At 43.8% G+C, this 27,274-nt stretch overlaps 1 protein-coding gene across 1 annotated transcript in view; it reads left to right on the top strand.

Annotated features, from left to right (window-relative positions):
- Positions 1–27,274, top strand: part of PHLPP1 (PH domain and leucine rich repeat protein phosphatase 1) — a gene marked incomplete at its 5' end in the record, with an annotated part of 223,440 nt that overhangs the window by 189,269 nt on the left and 6,897 nt on the right. Inside the window, 5 exons of the mRNA XM_025273112.2 lie at positions 2,567–2,767; positions 6,203–6,365; positions 13,913–14,043; positions 17,241–17,345; positions 25,896–26,090. Of these exons, the coding sequence (XP_025128897.2) occupies positions 2,567–2,767; positions 6,203–6,365; positions 13,913–14,043; positions 17,241–17,345; positions 25,896–26,090 (795 nt within the window). The remainder of the gene's footprint in view (positions 1–2,566; positions 2,768–6,202; positions 6,366–13,912; positions 14,044–17,240; positions 17,346–25,895; positions 26,091–27,274) is intronic.

Genomic DNA, 27,274 nt, shown 5'->3' with positions numbered 1-27,274 from the left:
CATTAACTAACAAGATGATTCAGTCAGGCTTGATTCAGTTCAAACTCAGTCTTTCAAAACCAGCCATGTAGTTTCAACTTAGTTTTATTTCCTGGAGGGGTGGAATGTGGGATCCTCCACCTCAGTTTCCCATAAAGCGTGTATAAGCTTCAGTACAGGCACATTTCAACAAGATGAGTGGACAAGTCTTTCTGGAAATCACTTCCGTGTTGTAAGGATTTTTAAAGTTCCTTTAGTAGTTTTCTAGGTGAGCATTCACTAGTCAGTCTTTTTTCCTTTTTCAAAACAAATTTCCTTCTTTTTTTTCCTGGCCTAAAAATAATGCAAATATTCATGAGTTAATTTATTTTCTTTTCATATGTTTATAACTACATATTTCCTAGAGAATTGTGTTTTAATGAGATTGTCCGAGTTTCTCAGTTAGCCCTATTCCAAAATGTTTTAGGGCAATGCATTTTAATGTTTTATAATTCTACACTGGAGAAATCCTAACAGGGTATTTAAGTCAGGTGATAAAACGAAAGTCGTAAAAGAGCTTTAAAGAACTATGGTGCTGGAATGGGTTTCCTTCCTAGTTCAAAACCATTTCAGAAACTTCATGAATGACCTTTATTTTCTTCTCTGTAGCACACACGACTGTAATTTCCCATGACTATTTATGGTCTGTACAGCCCTTTTCTAACTTCCTCTTTTTTTTTTTTTAAATGTCAACAGAATATGTGTTTCGTTAATGGAAAATGTTCTATTTGGGGGAAGCTGCTTTTCCTTAGCTATGTCATGGAGTTGTGTGCGTGTGTGTGTGTGTGTAAGTGTGGGGGCTGCAAGATCAGAGAGTATTGAATTAGTGGATTGAAAGCTTGGAACGACAGTCTTGGTGGTGACTCTTGAATACAGAGCCTTCTTTTTATCCTCGATTAAAAATATCTGTACCTGGTATTCCAGAGTCTTTCTTCTTAAGGAAGATTTTATTCTTTTTTTAACTAAGTTATGGTAAAATAGTCCCGAATTGAATGCAGAATGTGTCAAACCTGGGTGGTTTTGAAATGAGAGAAAGTTGGTTCATTAACATAGCGGTTCGTTCCAGGTAGGGGTTGGGGAACAAGGCAGCTTTGGCCTTGGGGACCGTGGCAGGTGGGTCCTGTGGGCTGGACAGTGCTCAGTCACTGCGGCCCCACGATGGAGCGCCCGTGCTGGAGATCACCGGGACGCAGCAGGGTTGTCTGTCTGCCCAGGTCCTGCTCCGCCCTTCGCTTCCCTTTTCAGTGACTGGGAGCCTGATCCCAGCAAGGATTCTGTTTCAGTTCTCCAGCTTTGCATTTTCTATTTATCTGTGTTTCACAGTAACTAAGGAAGTATTACAGTTTTTGACAGTTTTAGTTATCTCAAGTATAAAAATATTCTTCAAGTTTAGCTGTTGTTCACACTATCATTTGGGTTACTGATAGTGTATATTAATACGTGTTTCCATGTAAATTTTATTAAAGTATAATATAAATACAGAAATGGGACCATAAGTATGAAAGTGTCAGTTGCTCACTCGTGTCCAATTCTTTGCAACCCCCATGGACTGTAGCCCGCCAGTCCATAGCGTTCTCCAGGCGAGAGGACTGGAGTGAGTAGCCCATTTCCTTCTACTGCAAGTATACTACTTGATAAACGTTCTCAAAGTGAACACACTCATGTGACCAGCACCGAGAGTGAGAACCAGAGCTGTATCATACTGGAAAAATTAGAAGCCATCTTCTAGACACTGCCTCCCTTCCCTGACTTTTAATATTGTAGATTAAGTTTGCCTGATTTTGAACTCTGTAATTATGGAATCATGCAGTGTATCCTGTTATCTAGATTCTCTTATTAGTATCATATTTTTTAGATCCATCCTATTGATACATGTAGTTCTTCATTTTCACTACTATACAGTATTCCATTCTTTTACTAGAGAACAAATTATCTCGTGCAGTTTTGAATATATGTCAGTAAAATATGGTTTATACAGCATACTGAAAAGGACTTAGTCACTATTTGATTTAGTTATATTGTGATCTAACATCTAATTGTTTTATTGCTATGAAAACTTTTATTTTAAAATAGGCAATTGTGTTTCTCTTTCTTAAGACAGAATATTAGCTTTACCTTATCACTCTCCTTTCTACTCCCCACCAGCTACAAAATATGACTTGCTTTTTCTTTTGTACTTCCATAAAAATTTATTTCTAGGGAATTCCCTGGAAGTCCAGTGGTTAGGACTCCATTCTTCCACTGCAAGGGGCAAGGGTCAGGGGCCTCAGATCCTGCAAGCCACACAGTTGTGACCAGGAAAAACAAACAAACAAAATTGATCTCTATCTCTTTGTAGTTAACACATTTAGGCAATTATTGTGTTCAGTATAGATTGTGGAGTCATATATCTATATGCCTGCCAAAGCTAAAACCTATCTTTAAATTCGTGTTTCTAAACCCAGTTTCCAGTATGGTAGGTATCCGTCAGGAAACTTCTAGATTTGTTGAGAATTCTGGGGTGGAGCTCTGGCTTACCAGCACGATTTTGTTGTGTTTGTCATCGTAGCCTGAGATTCCTGAATGCATCTGCAAACAAATTGGAAACCCTCCCTCCAGCCACACTTTCAGAGGAGACCAACAGCATCTTACAGGAGTTGTATTTGACGAACAACAACCTCACAGATAAATGTGTGCCCTTGTTAACCGGACACCCCCATCTGAAGATTCTTCACATGGCCTACAACCGACTTCAGAGTTTTCCCGCAAGGTAAAAGAAGATTACAGAGTGACATCCTTCATTGCATTTATGGGTTCATAGACGAAAAGGCAAAAACTAAAATGTTTAGTTTCCAAATAGTGTAAAGCTTATTCCTCTTTTCTATAAGCCATTATCAACATTCCACTAAAGAGGAATGTTTATTTTTCTAATATGAATGTATCCAAGGACCCAGTTGCTAGACTGGTCTTACGATTTTGAAACAAAATATGTTATTTACAGGTATGTTTTTTCTTTTGATTAATTTTTAAAAAAATTAACAGTATGGCGAGTGAGAATTAGAACCTTAACTAGGAACCTGAAGGTTCTTAATTAGCTAGTAGCTTTGTATTTGTGTTTATGGTATAAAAAGCAGTGGTGGCTTATTTGATCATAGAAACTGTGACACTGGAAATAATTTATGGCTCTCAGAAAATTCCACTTTTAAGTCTGTTTGAATTTGAATTTGTAACCTGGGAAACAGCAGCACTGTGTCTTGCTTTGAATGAATCTGCACACGGAGCCTGCTGTGGGGGACTTACTCTGCTTCTGTGTCATTGGCATTTATCCATTTAACAAGTCAGGTCCTAGAACTCGTATCCACACACCAAAGAAGCAAACACTAACCCCTGTGGTATTCTGCTGTTAACTGCAGCTTAGCATTGGGCCAAAGCAGAATACTGGCACAGCCTCCCTCTGTGGCCATCAAGGTTAGCAGTCTGTTGAAGCCCTTACTAAAACGGGGAGGCCCAGATATGCATTGACTTCTAGTATTGCTTTATTTTGTAGTATACATTTATTTTCTCCCACTCATTTGATGTTAATGTTTAAGTTTTTCTTTCTTTTTTCTTTTTAATTGTTATGTATTTTTCTTTTACTATGGAATGAGGTGATATTTTTAGAAGAAAACATGGTGGTCCCATAAGAATAACACCCCTGAAAGGGCTCCCCGTCCTGTGAGATGGTTAGAGGCCAAGCACGGCCGTCCCCTCAAGCTCTGAGGGTTCCCCCGCGCGACCCAGGCCACTGGTGACCGCCCTAAATACAGAAACTTGGTTTCTTTTCCACCTTCATTCTATGTTGAGGCATGGAAATTTCTTTAACATTTTCTTCCTTGGGCCTGATTTCCATATTTTGAATCTTTTTTCATGCCTGTTGCTTATTGATTTCTTCCCATTTCTTTTCAAAATATGTGACATATTCAAATAACAATCTCTTACAAATTCAGGCTGTCAGACATGGATTACTTCACAGTCTGTACATACAGGGGTGTTTGTAGCGTATCCTAACACCATGTTGAATGTTTATGATATTAAAAGATCTGATTTCATCAGGTAAAAACTTAGTTCTTGTATCTTTAGTATATATCTTCAAGCAATCAAATAAAGTAACATTTATTTTTGAGAGATAACAGAAGGGCAGTAAAGGGTTTCTCGCTAAATTGTTTGGATGGTTTGTTGTGACACGTGAAACCGCAGCAGGCAGGTAAGATGCCAGTAACTGGGTGCCTGTCAAGACTCCGGCATCGCCGCGGTGGAAAAGCAGTCAGAGGAGCCGAGGGGTGCACCTGGGGCTGGCGGTGGGGGCGGGGGAACTCTCTCCCTCTAGATTTACAGAAAATATAGGAAACCCCTAACTCTGGAATTTTTTTTATTTGGTTACTGTAATTATTGATTAATATAACTAATGTTAATTCTAGACTATAGGTTAAGATTAAACAATAAGAAACATGTAAAATATCATATATGAAACGAGTTGCCAGTCCAGGTTCGATGCACAATGCTGGATGCTTGGGGCTGGTGCACTGGGATGACCCAGAGGGATGGTATGGGGAGGGAGGAGGGAGGAGGGTTCAGGATGGGGAACACATGTATACCTGTGGTGGATTCATTTTGATATTTGGCAAAACTAATACAATTATGTAAAGTTTAAAAATAAAATAAAATTTAAAAAAAAAAGAAAAGAAAACTCCACAGAACTGCAAAAGCCCAACATAGAGGCAGAGGTTTATAACAACAACAACAACAACAAAAAAAAAAGACATCCTTAAACAAAAACGTTAAATTATATTCAAAGTGAAAGTCGCTCAGTAGTGTCCAACTCTTTTGAGACCCCATGGACTGTATAGTCCATGGAATTCTCCAGGCCACAATACTGGAGTGGGTAGCCTTTCCCTTCTCCAGGGGATCTTCCCAACCCAGGTATCGAACCCAGGTCTCCTGCATTACAGGTGGATTCTTTAGCAGCTGAGCTATCAGGGAAATTATATTAGGGTGTGTTATTAAGGTAAAGTCAGAAAGGTGCTTTCTTTGTAGATATTTAGCAGAAGTTGAGAGAAATTTCTTTGGGTACAGATTGAATTTGGCTCAGCCACAAGGTCTCTCAGTGGCTCAGACAGTAAAGAATCCACCTGCAATGCAGGAGACCTGGGTTTGACCCCTGGGTGGGTTGGATCCCCTGGGGAAGGGAATGACTACCCACCCCAGTATTCTTGCCTGGAGAATTCCGTGGACAGAGGAGCCTGGTGGGCTACAGTCTGTGGGGTCTCGAAGAGTCCGACACAACTGAGTGACTGACACACTCATGCAGACAGTTTTGAGGTGATCCGGGTGCCCGTCAGCATTCTCCTCCTCAGCACCACTTCCTTATCACACGTGACGTCAGAGGAATTTGGGGAGTGGGTTTCAGGAGAAAGCATATCTTCATATACACCTTCCCGCTTCTCCTCTGTATCCCCTTGAGGTCTCAGTGCCAGTACAAAGAAACCCTACTCTTAAACTAAGCTCTTTAAAGCACATATACTGGATTAATGCAGACTTTTGACCCATTCAAGTAGGATTTTCACTGAAGTTCAGACTAAGCCACATAGCAAAGTGATTGTTGTCAGGATAACTTAATTCACACACAGAGTTTTAATAGGAAAAGGACATCCGTTTTTCTTCTTGTTGCCAATTTAAAGAGTTGAAGCTAAGACTTTTTGTTTTGTAGTAAGAAAAGTGTTAGTTTCTCAGTCCTGTCCAGCTCTTTGCGGCCCCATGGACTGTAGCCCACCAAACTCCTCTGTCCTTGGAATTCTCCAGGCCAGAATGCTGGAGTGGGTTGCCATTTCCTACTCCAGGGGATCTTCCTGACCCAGTGATTGAACTCAGGTTTCTGAACTCGGGTTTCTTGTGTCTCCTGCATTGCAAGCAGATTCTTCGCTGTCTGAGCCACCAGGGAAGCCCCTGTAGTAAGAAAAGAGGTGTTAAAATACTTTGATTGTCAAAAACAGTAGTGAAAAAGTGATTCAACAAATCATTTGTTAAAATGATTCCGAGTGAATCTTTAAAGAATCTTCAGACTAAATTACCCTTTGGTTCTCATTATCTATTATTAGTATTTTCTTTTTAAATTTCTTTCTAGTTACTTTGTGATTTGTCCACCTTGGATTTTCTCTTTTTTTTTTAGTAAAATGGCAAAACTGGAGGAACTTGAAGAGATTGACCTCAGTGGGAATAAACTGAAGGCCGTGCCGACGACCATCATGAACTGCAGGCGCATGCACACCGTGACGGCTCACTCCAACTGCATCGAAGTCTTCCCTGAGGTGATGCAGCTCCCGGAGATCAAGGTATGTGGTCCGAGCCATGACCCCCAGCCTCAGGCCGAAGACGTGCTTCCTGTGAGTCACCGGCTCAGGATGCCGGCACCCTCCGCCGGGTTCCTCGGAGTGAGGACGCCTCTGTTGTTCTTGCTCCATCCCTCCTCGCTGCTGGGCCACGCTGCTGAATTGGCCGAGGCGGGAAACCAGTAAACAAGAAGCCCTGGGCTGGGAGTGGGGAAGGTGGCTCAGAGGCCAAGAGTCTGCCTGCAGAGACATGGGAGACTGGGAAGACGCCCCGCTGGAGGGAATGGCTGCCCACTGCAGGGTTCTTGCCTGGGGGTCCCGTGGACACAGGAGCCTGGTGGGCTACCGTCCGTGGGGTCACAAGGGATCGAACACAACTTGCGACTGGACATGAGCCGCATGGCCACCTCGCTCGTTCCCGTCTAACAGCACCTGTCGCACCTTTTTCCAGGGTGTCTGTGAGACTCAGAGACTGAGCCAGGCTTGATGGGAGTTTGAAAGAGCCAGCAGCACCCCGCACCCCACGCCCCGATTAAACAGCGGCATCCCCATGGCGCTGTGGGGTAGTAGCAAGTCCCTGTGCAGATGTAGTCTCACTGCTGTTTAAAGACCAGACATGCGCTTCAGTTGAATGACGCTGGCAGAACACGTAGTATCTCCCATTTGGTAGGCAAGGAAGCTGAGGTGCTGAAAAAGAAGGTGGTCTGTGTCAGTGAAGACAGCAGCTTGGTGGCAGAGGCTTTCTACACCTCATGACTGTGGCAGGCTCACGGGACGAAAGCAGTTCACTAGCAGGAGCGTCACCTAACAGTTGTGTTTTTTTTTTGGGGGGGGGCGCAAAGAGTAAGAAGTTCTTTCATTTGTGTCTCAGCATTTCTGATTATTAGTTTTATGCTTAATAAAGAAAAAAAACTCTGGTTATAGACTCAGGATATATTCTCATCTCCTAAAAAGGAACAAATGTCATCCTGTTTGAAATCACTTTGAATAGCATGAACGATTTTTCATCACAGGAGTACATTTATGTGGTTGGGGTGTGTACGAGCCATGTGTTGTGTGTGTGTGTGTGTGTTTGCTTTAGGCCATGAAGTATTCTACGTTGAGCGCTGTAATCTCGTGTATGACTGTGGCATTTTGGAATACTTACTGAAAACTCGCAGGATTTTTCTTTTTTTTGCCATGCCGTGTGGCTCACGCGATCTTAGTTCCCCGACCAGGGGTGGAACCCGGACCCCTGCAGTGGAGGCACAGCCTTAACCACGGCACCGCCAGGGAAGTCCCAGAAGTATCCTGTTTTTACTTTATAGTACCTTTTACAGTGGGTAAGAGGTGGGCTTCTGAAGGGAATAGATCTGGAGTTGGATTCCAGCTCAAAGTCCCTTAATTGTTCTGTTTCCTCATCTGTACAATGAGGGAAAGAACAGCACAGAGTCGCAGTGTTGCTGTGAGGATGAAATGGAATAAAACGTGCAGAGCATCTGAGAGATAAGTAAGAACTCTAGCGAAAGCGCTAAATGTGGACCATCCTTAGTGACGAGGCCTCCTTAGGGGTCAGCTCTGATGTTGATTATATGGAGCAACTGTTTTGGCTGATGATCAACAGAATCCAGGAAGCCTGTCACTTAAGCCCAGGCTTCTCTGATTCCAGCACAGGAGCCGTGCTGACAGCTGAGCCTGCCGGGGGCTGCTAGCCGGCCCATCCTGGGAAGGGGGTGTGGTGTGTCTCGGGGGCTCATTAAACAGGGCCCTGTGCCCCCCGGCCTCTCGGTTAGCCTCCCGTGTGCTGCTCTTACTGTCTGCACCTGTCTTTTAATGTTACTGAACTCTTAGCTGTTGATTTTTTTGTTTTTAAGTATCTGGTTTAAAATGCATATAGACGTTTACATTTTTCAAGTTTTGACTAGGTTTTGCACAATGTGAATGTTGTCCTGCAAAAGCAAACTTTCTCTTAGGCCCTTGCTTGGGCTCCCGGCCTATAAATCAGCGCTGTTGTGTCTCATGTCAGCCCTTGCCTGCATCTGCCCTCTGCCCTGCTGGCAGCCTGTGTTGGGGGAGGGGTGCGGTGTGTGGCCGGAGGTGCAACAGTGGCTTGCGGGGTCTCAGCTCCTCCCCGGGTTTAAACCCAGGCCTCTGGCAGTGAACATGCAGGCTCCTAGCCACTGGACCCCCAGGGAAGTCCTAGAGCCACTTTTAAAACTTTACTTTTGGTATTATTTTTTAATAGTTTTTTTTTTAATCCCAGATATTATATTTTGGCATTTTCCTTGTGTCAAAAATGCCCAGTCTTTCTGATCCAGCAGTCCCATGACCAAGAGATGTTTTGTTGTTGGAGTTTTATTTCAGGGGGGGCGGTGATGAGCAGTATCAAGTATCCTTTACATACAAAAGTATGAACTTTGCAATCCTGGACAGATAGGGTTATTGAAAAAGTAATAGTTACGTTGTTTGAGAACTCTGGGTTGATATTTTAGTGTTATTTCGTATGAGAAACAACTCATTCATATTTCATATGAGACTATTTTAAGTAGCTGTGTAAGTATTTACACACATTTAAACCATCCAAAAGAAAACTCCTGATAAAAGTAGTGGCTGTAAACAAATGATAAAATACCGGAGTCGTTACCGCAAACTGAGCCCTAGAGCATGTTTTTAATGTAAAAGAAATCATTTTTTATAAGTTGAAATACTCTAGCCTATGTTAAAATTTTATTGTGGTTCAGAATTTTATTGCAGATGGTAAGAATCCATCCGCCTGCAATGCAGGAGACCCAGGTTTGATCCCTGGGTTTGGAGGGAAGATCCCCTGGACAAGGAATGGCAACCCACCCCATGCTTGCCTGGAGAATCCCATGGACAGAGGAGCCTGGCAGGCTGCAGTCTGTAGGTTGGCAAAGAGTTGGACGTGACTGAGTAACTGACACTAGTAATCCTAGATTATATTCTTAATGCTTCTTGAAAATAAAGTACAGTAATTGTAAGGTGTTTCATAAAAAGTATTAAAATTATTGCAATTATAAACATTAGGAGATAACATAAGTTAAAGAAGAATAAGGTCCTGTTATATTTAGCTAGTTCTCTGTGAGCAGTCTCATCTTTTAAGATATTAAAGGAGAGGGCTTGTTCACCGCTTTGTTACCAGAGCTTTAAAACTAATTATCATTTAAAAGGATAAACAAGTTTTCTTACTAAAATATATATACTAAAATGTAATTTTTGAAACTTGTAAAATTAGGCCATTATTCGCATACCCCTAGAACAGAGACCACATGCCTCCCCTAATCTTGGGTAAAACGTAGGTGTAGGCTTGCCTCATTTTGGTGCATTTAGCGAGATCTCGCAGAGTGATCGTCAGGCAACAAATTCTCTATGTGGGCCAGAAGGTCATGTAAGTTCGTAGGAAAAAAGTTAATTTTGTAGAGTTTTCTGGCGCGCTCAAGCGCACCCAGTCGCAGAAGCTTTGTTCCCTGGGATTACTGTCTTCACCGTTGTTCGGCACCTTCTTCAAAACCCACCACCAGTCCTGTGTTCTGGAGCAGGTCGTGATTCTAAAATAGACGCACCTCCTTCTGGGTACAGATCCACCGTCAATCAGCTAGAGAGGAAAACCTGGCCCTCGAGTCACCGCGTCAGCCAGGCGTGGCTTGGCTGGTCCCGGCCGACGTCCCCGTCGAGGCCCCCAGTGCTGGCGGCCCAGGGAGCAGCGGAGCCGCCTGGGCGGCCCTCGGCCCCTCTCGCCCAGGGGCCCCTCACCTCACTCCACGGCTGCCACATTCATAGTGTAGGAGCTTCGCAACAAAACCCAAGCTCCTCGTTGAATTACTTCCAATTAGTGACATATTCCTACCGTTTTCAAAGTGTGGTTTAAGCAGGTAAAATTAATGTGTGACACAGCAGATGAAATTTAAACATATACCAGCAACTTTTGTCAAATTTTCCGTTTTCCTGTAGGGTCCTGATTTTGGCCACTAGGTGAACAGCGTATTTTAAAATGTTTTAAGTTCTTCCCAGAAGGTTATTTTCATGTTTGTGCTGTGAAGTAATAAATCATTTGGATAAGTCGAGGGACGCCATCTCTAGGACTGCTTTTTTCCCTGGGAAATGGAGTATGACGTGTGTTTAATACGCCACACTCTTGAGAACAGTGGATCCAGGAAGTTGAATTTCCCTTGGAATCAAGCCATGTTTGTTGTTTCTGAAGTGGGATGAGGGCAGGAGAACCAGCTCAGTCATAAACACAAAACACACGGGGAAGTGGTGGGTAAGTGGGTGAAAGAAAAGGCGTTAATTCTTCAGAAAGGAGGGTAAGGGAGATAAAGACACACCAGGGACCAGTGAGGTGGCAGTTTGGGTGGGGTAGCTGACCTTCCAGACTCAACAGGTCACCTAGGAACTGAAATATCCAAAAACCAGGAAGCAGGAACAATTGTCTTTCTGGTCCTGGAGTCTGGGTATTCGTTATTTAGGAATTCTTCTAAAATTCGGGGAATCTGGCACCCATTCCTGTTTGGAACCAAAGCTGTGGAAAAGGCATGAAGCAGTGTCTTCCAGGACAGGGCCATTGAAGCTGCTTTTCTCTCTGCCTCCCTGGCCACACAGCCCACAGGAAAGCTGGGCCTGAACAGTCTCTCTCTCTCAGAGTTGGGGTAAAGTGTTAACTCAGACAGATGGGTTTGTTTTTTTAACTCAAATTTGAAAAATTATTTCAGCAGGTCTTTTAAACACAGAGCCACTCCCTTTCCAACCAAATACTGCTTGCATCTTATGAAGTGGCCTGTGTGTACATGCAGATAGACAGCTGGCCCTCTGAGAGTCCTGTGTGTGGAAAGTGTCCCTTCAGAGGCGCCCCAGGGAGAGGAGCACTTGTGGCTGTGCGTCCTCAGAGAGCTTGGCTGGGAAGTGGGCACTGCCATGCTCTCGACAGTCTCCTGTCCACAGGGAGAAGAAGTGAGATCATACGCCCCGAAGTCTGGAATATGACCTGCAGTCGTCTAGAAACTTCTGTGACGTCTCCTTTCTAATCTAAAATTACATGCTAATTTTGTGTTCTACTCTTTTACCATTTCTTTTAGTTTTAATATAAAAGTGAAGGCTCCGTAGTCTTCTAAGTAACACTGACGCCCCAGAAGCACAGGCCGGGTGTCCTGTAACTTTGTGATATACCACTGAATCTCCCCAAGGGCACACATAACCAGTTTTAAGAAGAAATGATGAAAAGGAATTGCTTAGCTTATATGTAGGATGCATTTCATTAAAGTCAGATTTTAGAAATAGTTTTGGTGTTTAAGGGAATTTACTGTTTGCAGAAATGGAATAGTAATTGGTGGATTGAGGATTTTTTTTGAAAAAAGTTTTACCCTGATGGTCATTTTTGTCAAGGTGTTGCCAGTAAGGTTTCCTAAATCTAAAACCCAGTTGAGAAAAATCAGAGATACTGTGTATAAACTTAAAAGGAAGGCATTTACAAATTAATGGAGAAAGAAATGGCAGCCCAGTCCAGTATTCTTGCCTGGAGAATCCTATGGACAGAGGAGCCTCGTGGGCTGCAGTTCATGGGATTGCAAAGAGTCAGACACAACCGAGCAGTTAACACTTTTACAAATTGAAGTTCTTCTTTTGCTTACTCAATCAACAAGCATTTGTGGAAGACTATTAAAAGAACAGGAAATAGTGCTTGTAAGCAAAGCACTTACTATCTGTTAACACCAGAGGTTGCCACCAGATAGCAACGTCCTGTAATTTTTAGGAATAAACCTCCTTAAGCGTGCAAAGCTATATTAGGGGTGTTTCTCTACTCAGTCTGCCCTTAATGAAATGAGTTACCTTCTCATGCAGAAGCAGTCACATTTAAAAACATATCAATTCCTTTGCAGTGCTACTTACTCTAGACTGAATTTAACCTAAACGTGTATATTGCAGTTCCCATCCTAACAGATCCATTAAGATCCATTCATTTATTCAGTCAACAAATAATTGCCTACCAAGTGGTAGGCATTCATTTGTTTGTTTCTCCTTTTGGTGAAAGCATCGTTTGAGCTCCTGCTTTGTGCAGTGTGCTAAAAATGCATCAGACGTGGGAGGAGATGCAGCAAGGATAGCGTGAAGAGTTCCCTTCACAGAGGACGGTGTGCCAGGGCACAGACAGGTGAGAACAGGTTGGCGTGAGAGTTCACCCTGACAGCTGAACACCACGTGAGAGGAGGCAGGTGCTGAAAGGCGGACTGAAGGTCACAGCTGACCAGCTGAGGACCTTGGGCGCAGGTTGAAGGGCGGTAGTGGGGGCAGAAAGACTGAGGCTGGAGTGGAATGAGGTAGAGCAAGCCACAGCAGAAAACCACCCTGGCAGCACCGTGGGGAGTGGATCAGAGGGAAGGGAGGCTGAAAGCAAAGTTGGGAAGCGGTCATAGTCCTTGGGGCAAACGTAGGAGGGTGGAACTAGACGGCGCGGAACTGGCTGCAGGGGGTTCAGGACTGGTGACCGGATGGGCCTGGGCGGGCTGGTGCGTGAACCCATCTCTCAGGATCTGTATTGCTGTCCCCAAGGTCACCTTTATAAATGATACCCCGCTGAACTTGTTTATAATCTGGTAATTTAAAGAAGGAGCAATTTTATGTCTATGGAATTGTAAAAGTTTAAATCTTTAGAGGTAACATTAAAAAACGTTGCTAACCAATTTCATAAAATTCAGTGATGTTCCACAATGTCTTTCATCTTTCCCCTTAATACTCTGACCTCCGAATTCGTTTGTGTCAACTGTTTAGCCTTCTACATTACCCACACCTGTCAGTCCTTAAGCTCATGTTTCATCACCATCAGGAGAAGCATTGGCACTGCCTGGTGTGTTCTTTTCTCTGCTGATGTGTACAGGCCATGCTGCCAGAGTAGCCCGTTATGAAGCAGTGTCATCAGAGTTTCATTCGAGTCCAGGTGACACACACCATTATTTGTAATTGGAAAAACAACAAAAAGGAGGAGATGACCATGTCCCTATTATTATTAACATTTAGATTAAGTGAATTCTTGCACTTCTGTTGAAAGTATTAAGGCTATCAAAGGTGATGAGAGTGCAGCTCTAGAATGAGTGAAATGTAGTGAAACTGTACCTACATTTATGATTTTTATATTAATAGGCTAAAGAAAGACACAGAATTCTAACACTCGTGGTGTTAAGGCGCTAAGGCCGGTGGTGGTGGTGTAGTCACTAAGTCACGTCCGACTCTCTGAAACCCCATGGACTACAGCCCGCCAGGCTCCTCTGTGCATAGGATTCTCCAGGCAAAAATACTGGCATGGGTTGCCATGCCCTGCTCCAGGGGATCTTCGAACCCAGGGATTGAACCCAGGTCTCCTGCATGGCAGGCAGACTCTTTACTGTCTGAGCTCAGGGAAGCCCTGGTCCATTGTAAATGTTTAGGGCTGAACAGCAGACAGACACAGGTCCTGTGTTTCGCTGTCGTAGCGCAGTGAATGGTCAGACCAGTTCTCCTGCAGCGTTAGAGCTGCTTGAACCCCTTCTGCAGACCGTGTCTTCTCGTTTCCACTTTTCCTTCAGTGCGTGGACCTGAGCTGTAACGAGCTAAGCGAAGTCACGTTACCAGAAAACCTGCCTCCGAAGCTGCAAGAGCTGGACCTGACTGGAAACCCCCGGCTCACCCTGGACCACAGAACCCTGGAGCTGCTGAAGTGAGTCCCTTGTGAGGCGCCACAGCCCCGCCCTGTTCCCTGAGGAGGATGCTTGCTGCTCGGTGCAGACAGGAAATGGCATGGGAGGTGTCTGACTTACATGGTCTGTCTGCACAGACTTGGAGTGAAGTGATTTGTGAGTCTGTAGTTCACCAGGATGGACGGACAGCCAGAAAGTTTTTTCAGATAATTGGATACTCATATGTCCTTCCAGAAAGTTTTTGAGAAAGTATCCAGACAAAAGGAGATGAGAATAATGGAAACAAAGTAGGAAGGGAGATTTAAAGACACAGGAGACCTACAGCTCTCGCCACTGTTTTACCAGGATGCAGAGCCCAGGCCCCTCAGTGTGTCCAGACCTTAGTTTTTTCATCTTTAAGGGAGGGTGGTCTACACACTGTCTAAAGGACTTTTCAGAACTAAGAATATATGGATTATCAAGACATATTTCATCCTTACAAGGGTAACTTTTGAGTGTTAACAAATATGAAATGTCATTTTGTGTTAAAAATGTATAAAAATTTGTTAATAAATGGAAGCAGCTCTTTGGAGAAAAATAAAGTCAAATTTCTATTGCACACCAAAATAAACTCCAGCTAAATTAAAGAGTTAAATCTATAACATGAAATAATTTTTAAAAGAAGAGATCATATAAATATATTCACAAACCAGAAAAGAACTTTTAAGGCCAAAAAAGAGAGTGGGGGAATCACAAGAGAAGTCAGTATATATAGATTGGTTTTGATATTTATGTAATATATAGTTATGTATGAGTCAGTAATGCTAAGTACTCATTCAAGCAGAAAATAAGCAAAGGACATTAACATTTAATAAACAAAGTACAGATAGTTACGTGAAAAGATCAATGCGCAGCTTTATTAATGTATCAAGGAAATATTAAATAAAATATTTTAATGATGACATTTTTCCCCTCAAATTGGTGCTAATGGAGGATTGTCCATTTATATAACTTTTTAAAAAAGCCATTGGCTGTGTCAGACTTTTAAAAGTATTCGTATACCTAAATCAAGGTTTTCTGTGGTAAAAATTTTATTCTAAAAAATAATCAGAAATGTGTTAGGGATAGTCATCAAGATGTTTCTAATTACACTTAGGATGTGTATAAAATCACATGGGGAGATTTTCATGATGTAATTAGAAAAAAATGCAGAACCATATAGATAATGGAATGATCGCACTATTATACGGGCCTAGGACAGGGCCCGTTAAACTCTCTACCAAAGAGTACACGTTACTAGAGCGCCCAGAGCGCCGCCGTGAAGCGCGCTGCCCTCCCGGGCTTACCACGGTTAGAAACAGACAGTGGCATCATAGCGCTCTTCAGGTAAAAGCACCGCCCTCTGTTCAATAGCTAGACAGTTGTGGCCCCTTAATCGCAGAGGTCCCGCACCTAATGTGTAACTTGGGCCCTCCGTCGAGGGCTGGCCGGTCTGTTCTCCACAAGGCAGCGTCGGTCCGTGTGGTGACCCCTCCACGGGGTTAAAGCTCCGGCTCCCAGACCCCTCAGCCTCCTTTCAGGATGCACACGAGCCCGCACCCGCTCACTTCAGACGGCCGCCCGTCACACTGTTCAGCCAGGCGGGGGATGAGTGCTGCTTCACCGGAATGGACTGGGGTGGAGGGGACAGGGTTACTCTCTTCTTTAATAATCAGGCTAGGGAATGGAGTTCTTTTAAGGCTCTCTGTTCTGTTTGTTTTTGTTTTTTAAGTATAAATGTCTTTAGAAAGGAACCTTCCATTTTTCTCTCGAGTTCAGAAAAGTAAGCAAAAAATGCAGTGAGAAGCTGTAAGATATGCCTTAAGAAACCCAGTGCATTGCTTACCATGGTACATGGATCAATCTGGTACCAGGCCATATGGAAAGCAAACAAGAGCAGGTCTTTTTTAAATACCCCTTTTATTGATAGGTTTGAAAAGAGGATATATCCCACTGATGTAAAATGAGGTATTTTATTTCAGAACTTTCCATTGGCACCATCTGTGATATTTATGTTTCTCAGCTTTTTAGGATAAAGGAAAAAGTGAATGCCTTCTGGTAATTAAGAGTAGAAACTTCTGTTTAATGAAATAGTTTTAAATTTCAAAGACATTGCCACCAAATATTTCTAGAATCAAAGTTAATATTATTAGATATTGATTTACTTCTGAGTTGACTGCTTCTTGGGAAAGTATTCAGTGTTTATTATATTTTGGAGTTATTGAATTTATTATATTTATTATATTTTGGAGTTAATGAATGCCAACAGATAATTTAAATTCCTGGTCTCAGGACAGAAGTGTTTAGGTGTTGAGGTTAAATTAAATGCCCTTTCTTTTAAGTAATAGGGGAAAAAAACTAGTGGCAGTTTACAAATAGGGATTTATCTCACCATGTGGTAGGCAGCCTTTTAAGAACCTGCCACATATCTGTATGACTTCGTGTTCATGGGCATTGAATCCTTTCTCGTAGGCTGGTTTTTAATGAACTGCGTTTGAGGGTTTACTCTTAATATTTCTGTTCGGGGTCCTGTTGGACCAATTACAGCATACCACAGCCAAGGTGAGATAAGAACTTGTCTCCCCGTTTATATGTATGTAGCTAACATTAAATTTATTGAATTCCCCTCATTTATTTCATAACTTTATGATATTGGTCTCGGCGTGGCTGGCTGTGCCCATGAGGAAAGAATTGGAAGCGTCAGGGAGCGGCAGGTCCCCGGTCATGTTTCGTAAATATGTAAAGGGGGTGATGTGAGCAGGTATTGGATTTGAGGATGAATGTCGCAGAACTCTCTCGCGTTGCCCAAGCACAGTATGGTTGTAGCTGAGGTTTCGTTCTTTTCACATCTGGGCTTCATGTTGTGAGAACACACCTGACTTCACTAGTTCGTGTTCTCATGCCAAGGCTGAGAGCCTTTCATCCCAGCAGAGCGCAGCCGCCCAGGGCGGTGAGTGTGGAGGCTCAGTGCCCGCCGTCGGATGCTGATAAACTGGCCTCCGTGCTCTGTGTGCGTGCCCCTTGGTTTTCATTACGATGAGTAGCTAGTTCTCGCTGCTGATAAACGTTTCAGACACATCAAACACAGTGAGAAACGGTAAGTACAGAGTGCTTAGGTGTGCCTCGCTTCTCAGGTCAAGGTAGCAATGAGCACCTGTTCTGTTTTAATGATTCCCGGCCCCTCCGTTTCTCTGATCAGTAATATCCGCTGTTTCAAGATTGATCAGCCTTCGGCAGGAGATGCTTCTGGAGCTCCAGCCGTGTGGAGCCATGGCTACACCGAAGCTTCAGGGGTGAAAAACAAGTAAGTTGAAACTTTGGAATGAGAACTTGCCCGCCCGCCTCCCCACCGTAGCAGGGCAGAGAGAAGCCCGTCGCTGGCATACACATCCGCATGCCACCTGTATTCCAGCATGTTTCCCCAGAGGGAGGCCACCGCGTGACTTAGGCGGGAACATTAGCTCAGCCCTGCTGGGCAGCACACCCACCCTCTTTGTGAGAGAGGTTGCTAGGAGACGGTGTAACTGACACATTGTGTCTCTCTGAGACGCCCGTGTTTGGAGGAGGCGTGAGTATTGAAACACATCCCCGCCGTTTTGAAAAGCCCCTTTGTTTTGCTCTGAAGCCTGTTTACCAAGCAAAACAGGGATAGTACTAAAGCAGCAGACGTAGCCTTGGCTGTCCTCACTCGCGACCCCTTACGGTGCTGGCAGCATTCCTGTGGGGCTGTGTTACAGTCTCAACCAGCTTGTCCGGAGCTTGATGTCCACTCTCTATAATGTCAGCTGCTTGTCTTGCCACCAGGTCCTATCCATCTTAATTCCTTTCTCTTCCCTCTCTTTACCAGCCTTCCCTGTCTCACATGCAGATGTTGGTTTCTTGAGAATCGTAATCCTGCTCTGCAGGCTTGGTTTTTATGAAGGGGTGCTGATAATCAGTGTGGGTGAAGAATCCGCCTGCAATGCAGGAGACGTAGGTGTGACACCTGGGTGGGGAAGATCCCCTGGAGGAGGGCATGGCAACCCCCTCCAGTATTCTTGCCTGGAGAATCCCATGGACAGGGGAGCCTGGCGGGCTACAGTCCAAAGGGTCACAAAGAGTCGGATGCGACTGAGAGACTGCACAGCAGCGGCAGAAAAGCCAAGGAGCCTGTAAATTAGAATAGTCGTCATTTAGGTAGCTAAGGCATAGATAGGAACACCAAGCATTCGGAGCAGGCGGGCCGGAGCGGGACAGAAAGTGCAGGACGACCTCAGGAGAGCTAATGGCCTTCAACCCCAGGTGCGCATTAGAATCAGTCAGGTGAGGAGCACTGAAGAACATTCTCCAACGTAGGGCCATTAAACCGGAATGCTTTAGAGCCTCCCCCAGGTGATTCCAACAGCATCCGGGACCGAGCGCTGCTGGCTCGCTCTCCTTCGTGGGAAGTAAAAGTGGAACTGTGGCCGCCACGCTGGCCACTTGCCCTTAGGTCAGAAAACAGAGCGGAACTCACACTGTGGGCCTGACTCGTCAGTCCTCTGCTCTTTCCCTGAGAGTGTGATACGGTATATCAGAGAAGATGTAGACTTCCTTTACTACGTTAGGGCAAGTCCCTTCTATTCCTAGTTTGCTAAGAGTTTTTATAACATGTATCAGATTTTTTGTCATAGGCTTTTTCTGCGTCAGTTGAGGTGATCATATTTTTTCCTGTCTTAGTCTGTTGAGATAATGAATTGTATCAATTTTAAAATGTTGAATCCACCATGCATTTTCAGGATAAGTTTCAATGTGGTCACGATGTATTACCCTTTTTATAGTCTGCTGGGCTCAGTTTTCTGCTAATTTATTGATCACATCTGTGTTCACAGTAATTTTTTTCTTGTGGTGTCTGATTTTGATATCCGGGTGATGCTGGCCTCACCTCATAAACTGAGTTGAGGAGTATTTTGTCTTCAGGATTCCACAGTCTTCTGGAAGAGTTTCTATAGCCTTGATACTATTTCTTCCTAAATTTTTGCTAGTATTTGCCAATGAATTCCACCTGGGCCTGGAGTTTTCCTTGGTTTATAACTAAATATACGATTTCTTTAATATAGGATTATCTCTTTCTTCTTGAATGAACCTTAGTAATTTATGTCTGTCAAAGAATTTATCCATTTTCATCTAGTTTTCAAATTTATTGGCCATAATATACCATTACCCTCCTTTCACTATCTGTAGGATCTGTAGTAATGTCTCTCCCGACTCCCGTCCCTGATACATTTGTCATTTGTCTTTCTATCCTGATCAAATTGATTTCAGGTCTATCAGTTTTATTGATAATTCTCAAAGAACCAGCTTTTGGTTTCATTGAATTTTTTTGTTGTTGTCTTTCTGTGTTCTATTTCATTGACTTCTGCCCTTACTTTTATTATTTTCTGCTTGTTTGGATTTATTGTGCTTGTAAATTTCTAGCTTCTTAAGGAATAAGTTTGGGTCACTGATTTGAGCTTAGGGTATTAATATCCTAAGCATTTAGAGCTATAAATTTCTTCCTAAGAAATTTTCCCAGTGTGATTGGAGAACATACTTTGAATCACTTGAATCTTTTAAAATTATTAAGGCATTTTCTGGCCCAAAATATGGTTTATTATGGTATATATTTTATGTGCATTTGGAAAAAAATTGGGTAGGTTGTCATTCAACAAGTTTGTTGAAAATGTTCCAGCCTTGACTGTGCTCACTGATCTTCCGTCTGCCTGTCAGCACCTGAGGGACTGTGATGAGAGGCGTCTCGGTTTCTCCTTGTGGTTCTCTCAGTTTTGGCTTCATGTATTTCAGAGCTCTGTTATTATGTGCATAAACATTTAGAATGTTAGTTTGGTGATGAACTGACCCTTTAATCACTATAAAACAACTATTTCTGTAATATTCTTCATGCTGAGAAATACTTTGTCTGGTATTAATGTAGCTGCTCTAGCTTCCTTTTGTTCAGTGTTAGGGTAGTATAGTTGACCCTCAACTGCATCGGAATAAGAGGCACCAACCACGATCAGAAATCCATGCAGCACGTTACAGTTAGCTCTTTATTTCCAAGGTTCCACATGTGCAGAGCTTGTGTAGGACCATAGTAGTGTTAGAGGGAACAAAAATTAGCATGTAAGTGGACCCATGCAGTTTGAACCTGTGTTGTTTAGGGGGCCACTGTATATAATTTCTAATCCTTTTTGCTTTTAACCTATTTGTCTCCTTATGTTTAAAGTATATTTCTTATAAGCAGCATATGGTTAAGTCTTACTTGTTAATATAATCTGAATCTTTTTGGGTAGTGTCTAGACCATTTTTATACTTAATAAAATACTGATGTGGTTAGGTTTGAATCTGCCAGTTAAGTAACATTTGTCTTCTGTCCCATCTGTTCCTGATTCTCTTTTTCTTCATTCTTTTGGGTTGTTTCTCATTCCTTGTTATCTCTTGCATTTGTTCTCACTGGTTCTACTCTGTGTGGTTTGCTTCGGGTCTGTGGTATAACCTTGACCTTGTTCGTTACGGTCCATCCTCTCACGTGTGTGACAAGAAGCGCGCGTGGTGAACTTCCACTCCTCCCTCCTCGTCTTCATGCCGTTATTGCCACGTTTTACCTCTGCTTTTGTTATAAACCCCAGGATATGTTATTATAATTTTTACTTTAAACAGTTATTTCCCAAAGTATTTCTCAACTTCAGTATTACTGACATTTTGACCCAGATAATTATTTGTTGTTGGAGAGCAGGGGAGGGATAGGGAGTCCCACGCATTGTAGGATATTTAGCAGCACCCTCGGCCTCCACCCTCTGGATGCCAACATCACCCCCATCCCAGTCATTATCAGCGAAGACAGCTCCAGGGGGCAGAATGTCCCCTGTTGAACCACTGTCTGTCTCCTTTGTGTTTCGGCTGCACCCTGCAGCATGTGGGATCCTGGTTCCCCAATGAGGGGTCAAGCCTGTGCCTCCACCCGTAGTGGAGGCGTCAAGTCTGAACCATGGACGGCCCGGGAAGTCCCGAGAAGCACTGTCCTGATGGGATTTTTAAAATAAGAAAAAGAAAGCGTTTCTATGTACTCACCTGTGTGTTGTTTCCAATGTGCTTCCTACGTTTGTGTGGAACCAGATCTCCATCTGGCGGGCCATTCTCTGCTCCACATATTTCCTATTTCTCGAAGTGCCATCTTTTGTATGTGCCTTTGAAAATGTCGATTTTGCACCTTCACTTTCGGAAGCTGTTCTCACTGGTATAGGAAGCAAGTCTGACAGTCTTCGTGTCCGTCTTGAAGACGCTGCTGCTCCATCTTCTGCCTTGTTTCTGACGAGAGCCCTGCTGTCTCTGCTCCTTCGTTCCTCGCAGGGTGTGCTCTCCCTCTGCCCCCCAGTTCAGTTCAGTCGATCAGTCGTGTCCGACTCTTCGCAACCGCATGAATCGCAGCACGGCAGGCCTCCCTGTCCATCACAAACTCCCGGAGTTCACTCAAACTCATGTCCATCGAGTCCATGATACCATCCAGCCATCTCATCCTCTGTCGTCCCCTTCTCCTCCTGCCCCCAATCCCTCCCAGCATCAGGGTCTTTTCCAATGAGTCAACTCTTCACATGAGGTGGCCAAAGTACTGGAGTCTCAGCTTTAGCATCAGTCCTTCCAGTGAACACCCAGGACTGATCTCCTTCAGAATGGACTGGTTGGATCTCCTTGCAGTCCAAGGGACTCTCAAGAGTCTTCTCCAATACCACAGTTCAAAAGCATCAATTCTTCGGCGCTCAGCTTTCTTCACAGTCCAACTCTCACATCCATACATGACCACAGGAAATACCATAGCCTTGACTAGCCGGATGTTTGTTGGCAAAGTAATGTCTCTGCTTTTGAATGTGCTATCTAGGTTGGTCATAACTTTCCTTCCAAGGAGTAAGTGTCTTTTAATTTCATGGCTGCAATCACCATCTGCAGTGATTTTGGAGCCCCAAAACAAAGTCTGACACTGTTTCCACTGTTTCCCCATCTATTTCCCATGAAGTGATGGGACCAGATGCCATGATCTTAGTTTTCTGAACGTTGAGCTTTAAGCCAACTTTTTCACTCTCCTCTTTATCAAGAGGCTTATTACTTCCTCTTCACTTTCTGCCATAAGGGTGGTGTCATCTGCATATCTGAGGTTATTGATATTTCTCCCAGCAATCTTGATTCCAGCTTGTGCTTCTTCCAGCCCAGCGTTTCTCATGATGTACTCTGCATATAAGGTAAATAAGCAGGGTGACAATATACAGCCTTGACGTACTCCTTTTCCTGTTTGGAACCAGTCTGTTGTTCCATGTCCAGTTCTAACTGTTGCTTCCTGACCTGCATATACATTTCTCAAGAGGCAGGTCAGGTGGTCTGGTATTCCCATCTCTTTCAGAATTTTCCACAGTTTATTGTGATCCACACAGTCAAAGGCTTTGGCATAGTCAATAAAGCAGAGATAGATGTTTTTCTGGAACTCTCTTACTTTTTTGATGATCCATTGGATGTTGACAATTTGATCTCTGGTTCTTCTGCCTTTTCTAAAACCAGCTTGAACATCTGGAAGTTCATGGTTCACGTATTGCTGAAGCCTGGCTTGTAGAATTGTGAGCATTATTTTACTAGTGTGTGAGATGAGTGCAATTGTGCAGTAGTTTGAGCATTCTTTGACATTGCCTTTCTTTGGGATTGAAATGAAATCTGACCTTTTCCAGTCCTGTGGCCACAGCTGAGTTTTTCAAATTTGCTGATGTATTGAGTGCAGCACTTTCACAGCATCATCATTCAGGATTTGAAATAGCTCAACTGGAATTCCATCACCCCACTAGCTTTGTTCATAGTGATGCTTCCTAAGTCCCACTTGACTTCACATTCCAGGATGTTTGGCTCTAGGTCAGTGATCACACCATTGTGATTATCTTGGTCGTGAAGATCTTTTTTTTTTTTACAGTTCTTCTGTGTATTCTTGCCACCTCTTCTTAATATCTTCTGCTTCTGTTAGGTTCATACCATTTCTGTCCTTTATCGAGCCCATTTTTGCATGAAATGTTCCCTTGGTATCTCTAATTTTCTTGAAGAGATCTCTGGTCTTTCCCATTCTGTTGTTTTCCTCTATCTCCTTGCACTGATCACTGAGGAAGGCTTTCTTATCCCTCCTTGCTATTCTTTGGAACTCTGCATTCAGATGCTTATATCTTTCCTCTTCTCCTTTGCTTTTCGTTTCTCTTCTTTTCACAGCTATTTGTAAGGCCTCCCCAGACAGCCATTTTGCTTTTTTGCATTTGTTTTTCATGGGGATGGTCTTGATCCCTGTCTCCTGTACAATGTCACGAACCTCAGTCCGTAGTTCATCAGGCACTCTATCAGATCTAGTCCCTTAAATCTATTTCTCACTTCCACTGTATAGTCATAAGGGATTTGATTTAGGTCATACCTGAATGGTCTAGTGGTTTTCCCTACTTTCTTCAATTTCAGTCTGAATTTGGCAATAAGGAGTTCATGGTCTGAGCCACAATCAGCTCCTGGTCTTGTTTTTGCTGACTGTATAGAGCTTCTCCATCTTTGGCTGCAAAGAATATAATCAATCTGATTTCAGTGTTGACCATCTGGTGATGTCCACATGTAGAGTCTTCTCTTGTGTTGTTGGAAGAGGGTGTTTGCTATGACCAGTGCGTTCTCTTGGCAAAACTCTGTTAGCCTTTGCCCTGCTTCATTCTGTACTCCAAGGCCAAGTCTGCCTGTTACTGCAGGTATTTCTTGACTTCCTACTTTTGCATTCCAGTCCCCTATAATGAAAAGGACATCTTTTTTGGGTGTTAGTTCTAAAAGGTCTTGTAGGTCTTCATAGAACCTTTCAACTTCAGCTTCTTCAGCGTTACTGGTTGGGGCATAGCCTTGGATTACTGTGATACTGAATGGTTTGCCCTGGAAACGAACAGAGATCATTCTGTTGTTTTTGAGATTGCATCCAAGTACTGCATTTCGAACTCCTTTGTTGACTATGATGGCTACTCCATTTCTTCTAAGGGATTCTTGCCCACAGTAGTAGATATAATGGTCATCTGAGTTAAATTCACCCAATCCAGTCCATTTTAGTTCGCTGATTCCTAGAATGTCAACGTTCACTCTTGCCATCTCCTGTTTGACCACTTCCAATTTGCCTTGATTCATGGACCTGACATTCCAGGTTCCTATGCAATATTGCTCTTCACAGCATCAGACTTTGCTTCCATCACCAGTCACATCCACAGCTGGGTATTGTTTTTGCTTTGGCTCCATCCCCAACCAACACCTGGGGAGTTCCTGTTTCAGTATCCTATCATTTTGCCTTTTCATACTGTTCATGGGGTTCTCAAAGCAAGAACACTGAAGTGGTTTGCCATTCCCTTCTCCAGTGGACCACATTCTGTCAGACCTCTCTACCATGACCCGCCCGTCTTGGGTTGCCCCATGGGCATGGCTTAGTTTCATTGAGTTAGACCAGGCTGTGGTCCATGTGATTAGATTGACTAGTTTTCTGTGATTATGGTTTCAGTGTGTCTGCCCTCTGATGCCCTCTCGCAACACTTATCATCTTACTTGGGTTTCTCTTACCTTGGGCGTGGGGTATCTCTTCATGGCTGCTCCAGCAAAGCACAGCCACTGCTCCTTACCTTGGACGAGGGGTATCTCCTCACCGCCGCCCCTCCTGACCTTGAATGTGGAGTGGCTTCTCTTGGCCCTCCTGTGCCTGCACAGCCACCGCTCCTTGGACGTGGGGTTGCTCCTCTGGGCTGCTGTCCCTCGCAGGCCTGAGATTTCCTGGAACTAAGGAAGTGGCTCTTAGACTTCCCCTACCCCCACCTTTATCCCTGCTTTTCAGCAATTTGATTTTGATGTGCCTCAGTTAAGCTGTTTCACTTGCTTTTGCTTGCTATTTGTTGAGCTTCTTGTATCCGTAAGTTTGTCATTTTCACCAGATTTGAAATATTTTTATCTATTAATTCTTCAAAACGTTTTTCTGCCTGTCTCTTTTCTCTTTTGAAGACTCCAGTTCCCTGTGTGTTAGGCTGCCTGAAGTCATCTCCCCACTTATTAATGCCCTGGCTTTTCGTTTCTCCCGCAGGTGTTTGTCCGTTTTGGAGAGTGTATGGGACACAGGCGCCCTCCATGGAAGCAGTCTAAGTGGAGAGACTGCAGGTCTCTGGAGCGCCTGTGTGGCTCTCCTCCCGCCAGTGCACACGTTTCCTTTACTTTTCCCAGTGTTTTGGTTGTGACTCCGTTTTTGCTCCTTGTGGAAGTTTTCCTTAATAAGCGTTTTGTGAAAGAACGTGGACATATGCATTCATAATCTGGTGTTATTCCCCGTGCCTCTTACAGTCTTTCAGTGCTATTTAAAAATAAAATCTTCAGCAGAAGAGAGTGGGGGAAAGCCATGAAGCATAAATATGTGCTTATCATTTTTCTTCACTTACAAAAATTGGTTGATGTAAATTAGCTGGGGTTTAGTTTTGTTGTTGTTCAGTCACTGAGTCATGTCCAACTCTTTGCCACATCATGGACTGCAGCACACCAGGCTCCTCCTCTTTGTTTTCTGAAGTTTGCTCACATTCATGTCCATTGAGTTGGTGATGCTATCTAACCATCTCATCTTCTGACACCTGCTTCTCCATTTGCCTTCAGTCTTTCCCAGCATCAGGGTCTTTTCTAATCAGTTGGCTCTTCATATCAAGTAGCCAAAGTATTACCTATTCTTAATCTACTCAGAGTCACGAAGAAAGAGACAAGACTGGATTAGGCAAATGGGAGAAGAACCACAGCTGGGTTGGGCATGGAGAAGAAAAGATGAGTTGACTCAGCACAGAAGCGTTTTTCTTTGCAGGTTGTGTGTGGCAGCCCTGTCGGTGAATAACTTCTGCGACAACCGGGAGGCCCTGTACGGTGTGTTTGACGGAGACCGCAACGTGGAGGTGCCCTACCTGCTCCAGTGCACCATGAGCGACATTCTGGCAGAGGAGTTGCAGAAAACGAGGGACGGGGAGGAGTGCATGGTCAACACATTCATCGTTATGCAGAGGTAGAGCTTCCGGCGCCGCTGCGGCTTCATGCTTGTTCCCGGTCACACTGTAAAAGGCCAGGAGTGAGGGCATTCTCCCTGTGTTGTGTGTGTGTATTTGTGTGTCTGTGTTTGTGTGTGTCTCTGTGTGTTTGTGTCTGTGTATGTGTACATGTGTGTCTGTGTATGTGTACATCTGTGTCTGTATGTGTGTGTGTCTGTGTCTCTCTGTGTCTCTGTGTGTGTGTATCTGTGTTTGTGTGTCTCTGTATGTGTGTTTCTGTGTTTGTGTCTCTGTGTGTGTTTCTGTGTGTGTGTCTATGTGTGTGTCTCTGTGTGCATATGTTTGTGTCTGTGTGCCTGTGTGTGTGTGTCTCTATGTGTGTCTCTGTGTGTGTATGTGTTTATGTGTCTGTGTCTGTATCTGTATGTGTCTGTGTCTGTATGTGTGTGTTTTTGTGTGTGTCTGTGTGTGTCTTTGTGTCTGTGTCTGTGTGTTTCTGTGTGTGTGTCTCTGTGTCTGTGTGTGTCTGTGTGTGTCTGTGTGCGTGTATGTGTATCTGTGTGTGTCTGTGTATGTCTCTGTGTGTGTGTGTCTGTGTGTGTGTGTGTTTGTGTGTTTCTATGTGTGTGTCTCTGTGTGTGTGTGTGTGTCTCTTGAGTGTGTGTGTGTATGTGTGTGTCTTTGTGTGTCTCTGTGTGTGTTTATGTGTGTGTGTGTGTCTGTGTCTGTATGTGTATGTCTTTGTGTGTGTCTGTGTGTGTGTGTCTGTTTGTGTGTGTGTGTGTGTGTGTGTGTGTGTGTGTGTGTGTTCATGCACATGCGCATGCATCTGCTCAGTCATGTCCAACTCTTTGCAACTCCATGGACTGTACAGCCCACCAGGCTCCTCTGTCCATAGGATTTTCCAGCAAAAATACTGAAGTGAGTTACCATTTCCTTCTCCAGGGGATCTTCCCAACCCAGGGATCGAACCCGCGTCTCTTGCATCTTCTACATTGGCAGGCGGGTTCTTTACCACTGAGCCACCTGGGAAGCCCTGTTCAAGACAGTGTTACTAGAAGAATCATAGGCCTTTCCCTAGAGATTCTGGTTACCGTGGAAGTTGTAGAATGTTGTTTCTAACTCTGAGGGCTGAATGTCATAAGCATTCCCACGTTCAAAGCATTGCTCGCTCTTTTTCACTTTAAAGGCTTTGTAGGTT

This window comes from Bubalus bubalis, chromosome 22 (genome assembly GCF_019923935.1).
Source record: "Bubalus bubalis isolate 160015118507 breed Murrah chromosome 22, NDDB_SH_1, whole genome shotgun sequence".
Classification (NCBI taxonomy): Eukaryota; Metazoa; Chordata; class Mammalia; order Artiodactyla; family Bovidae; genus Bubalus; species Bubalus bubalis.
Note: the sequence above shows the minus strand (reverse complement) of the source record. Positions and strands in the feature narration are given on the sequence as shown.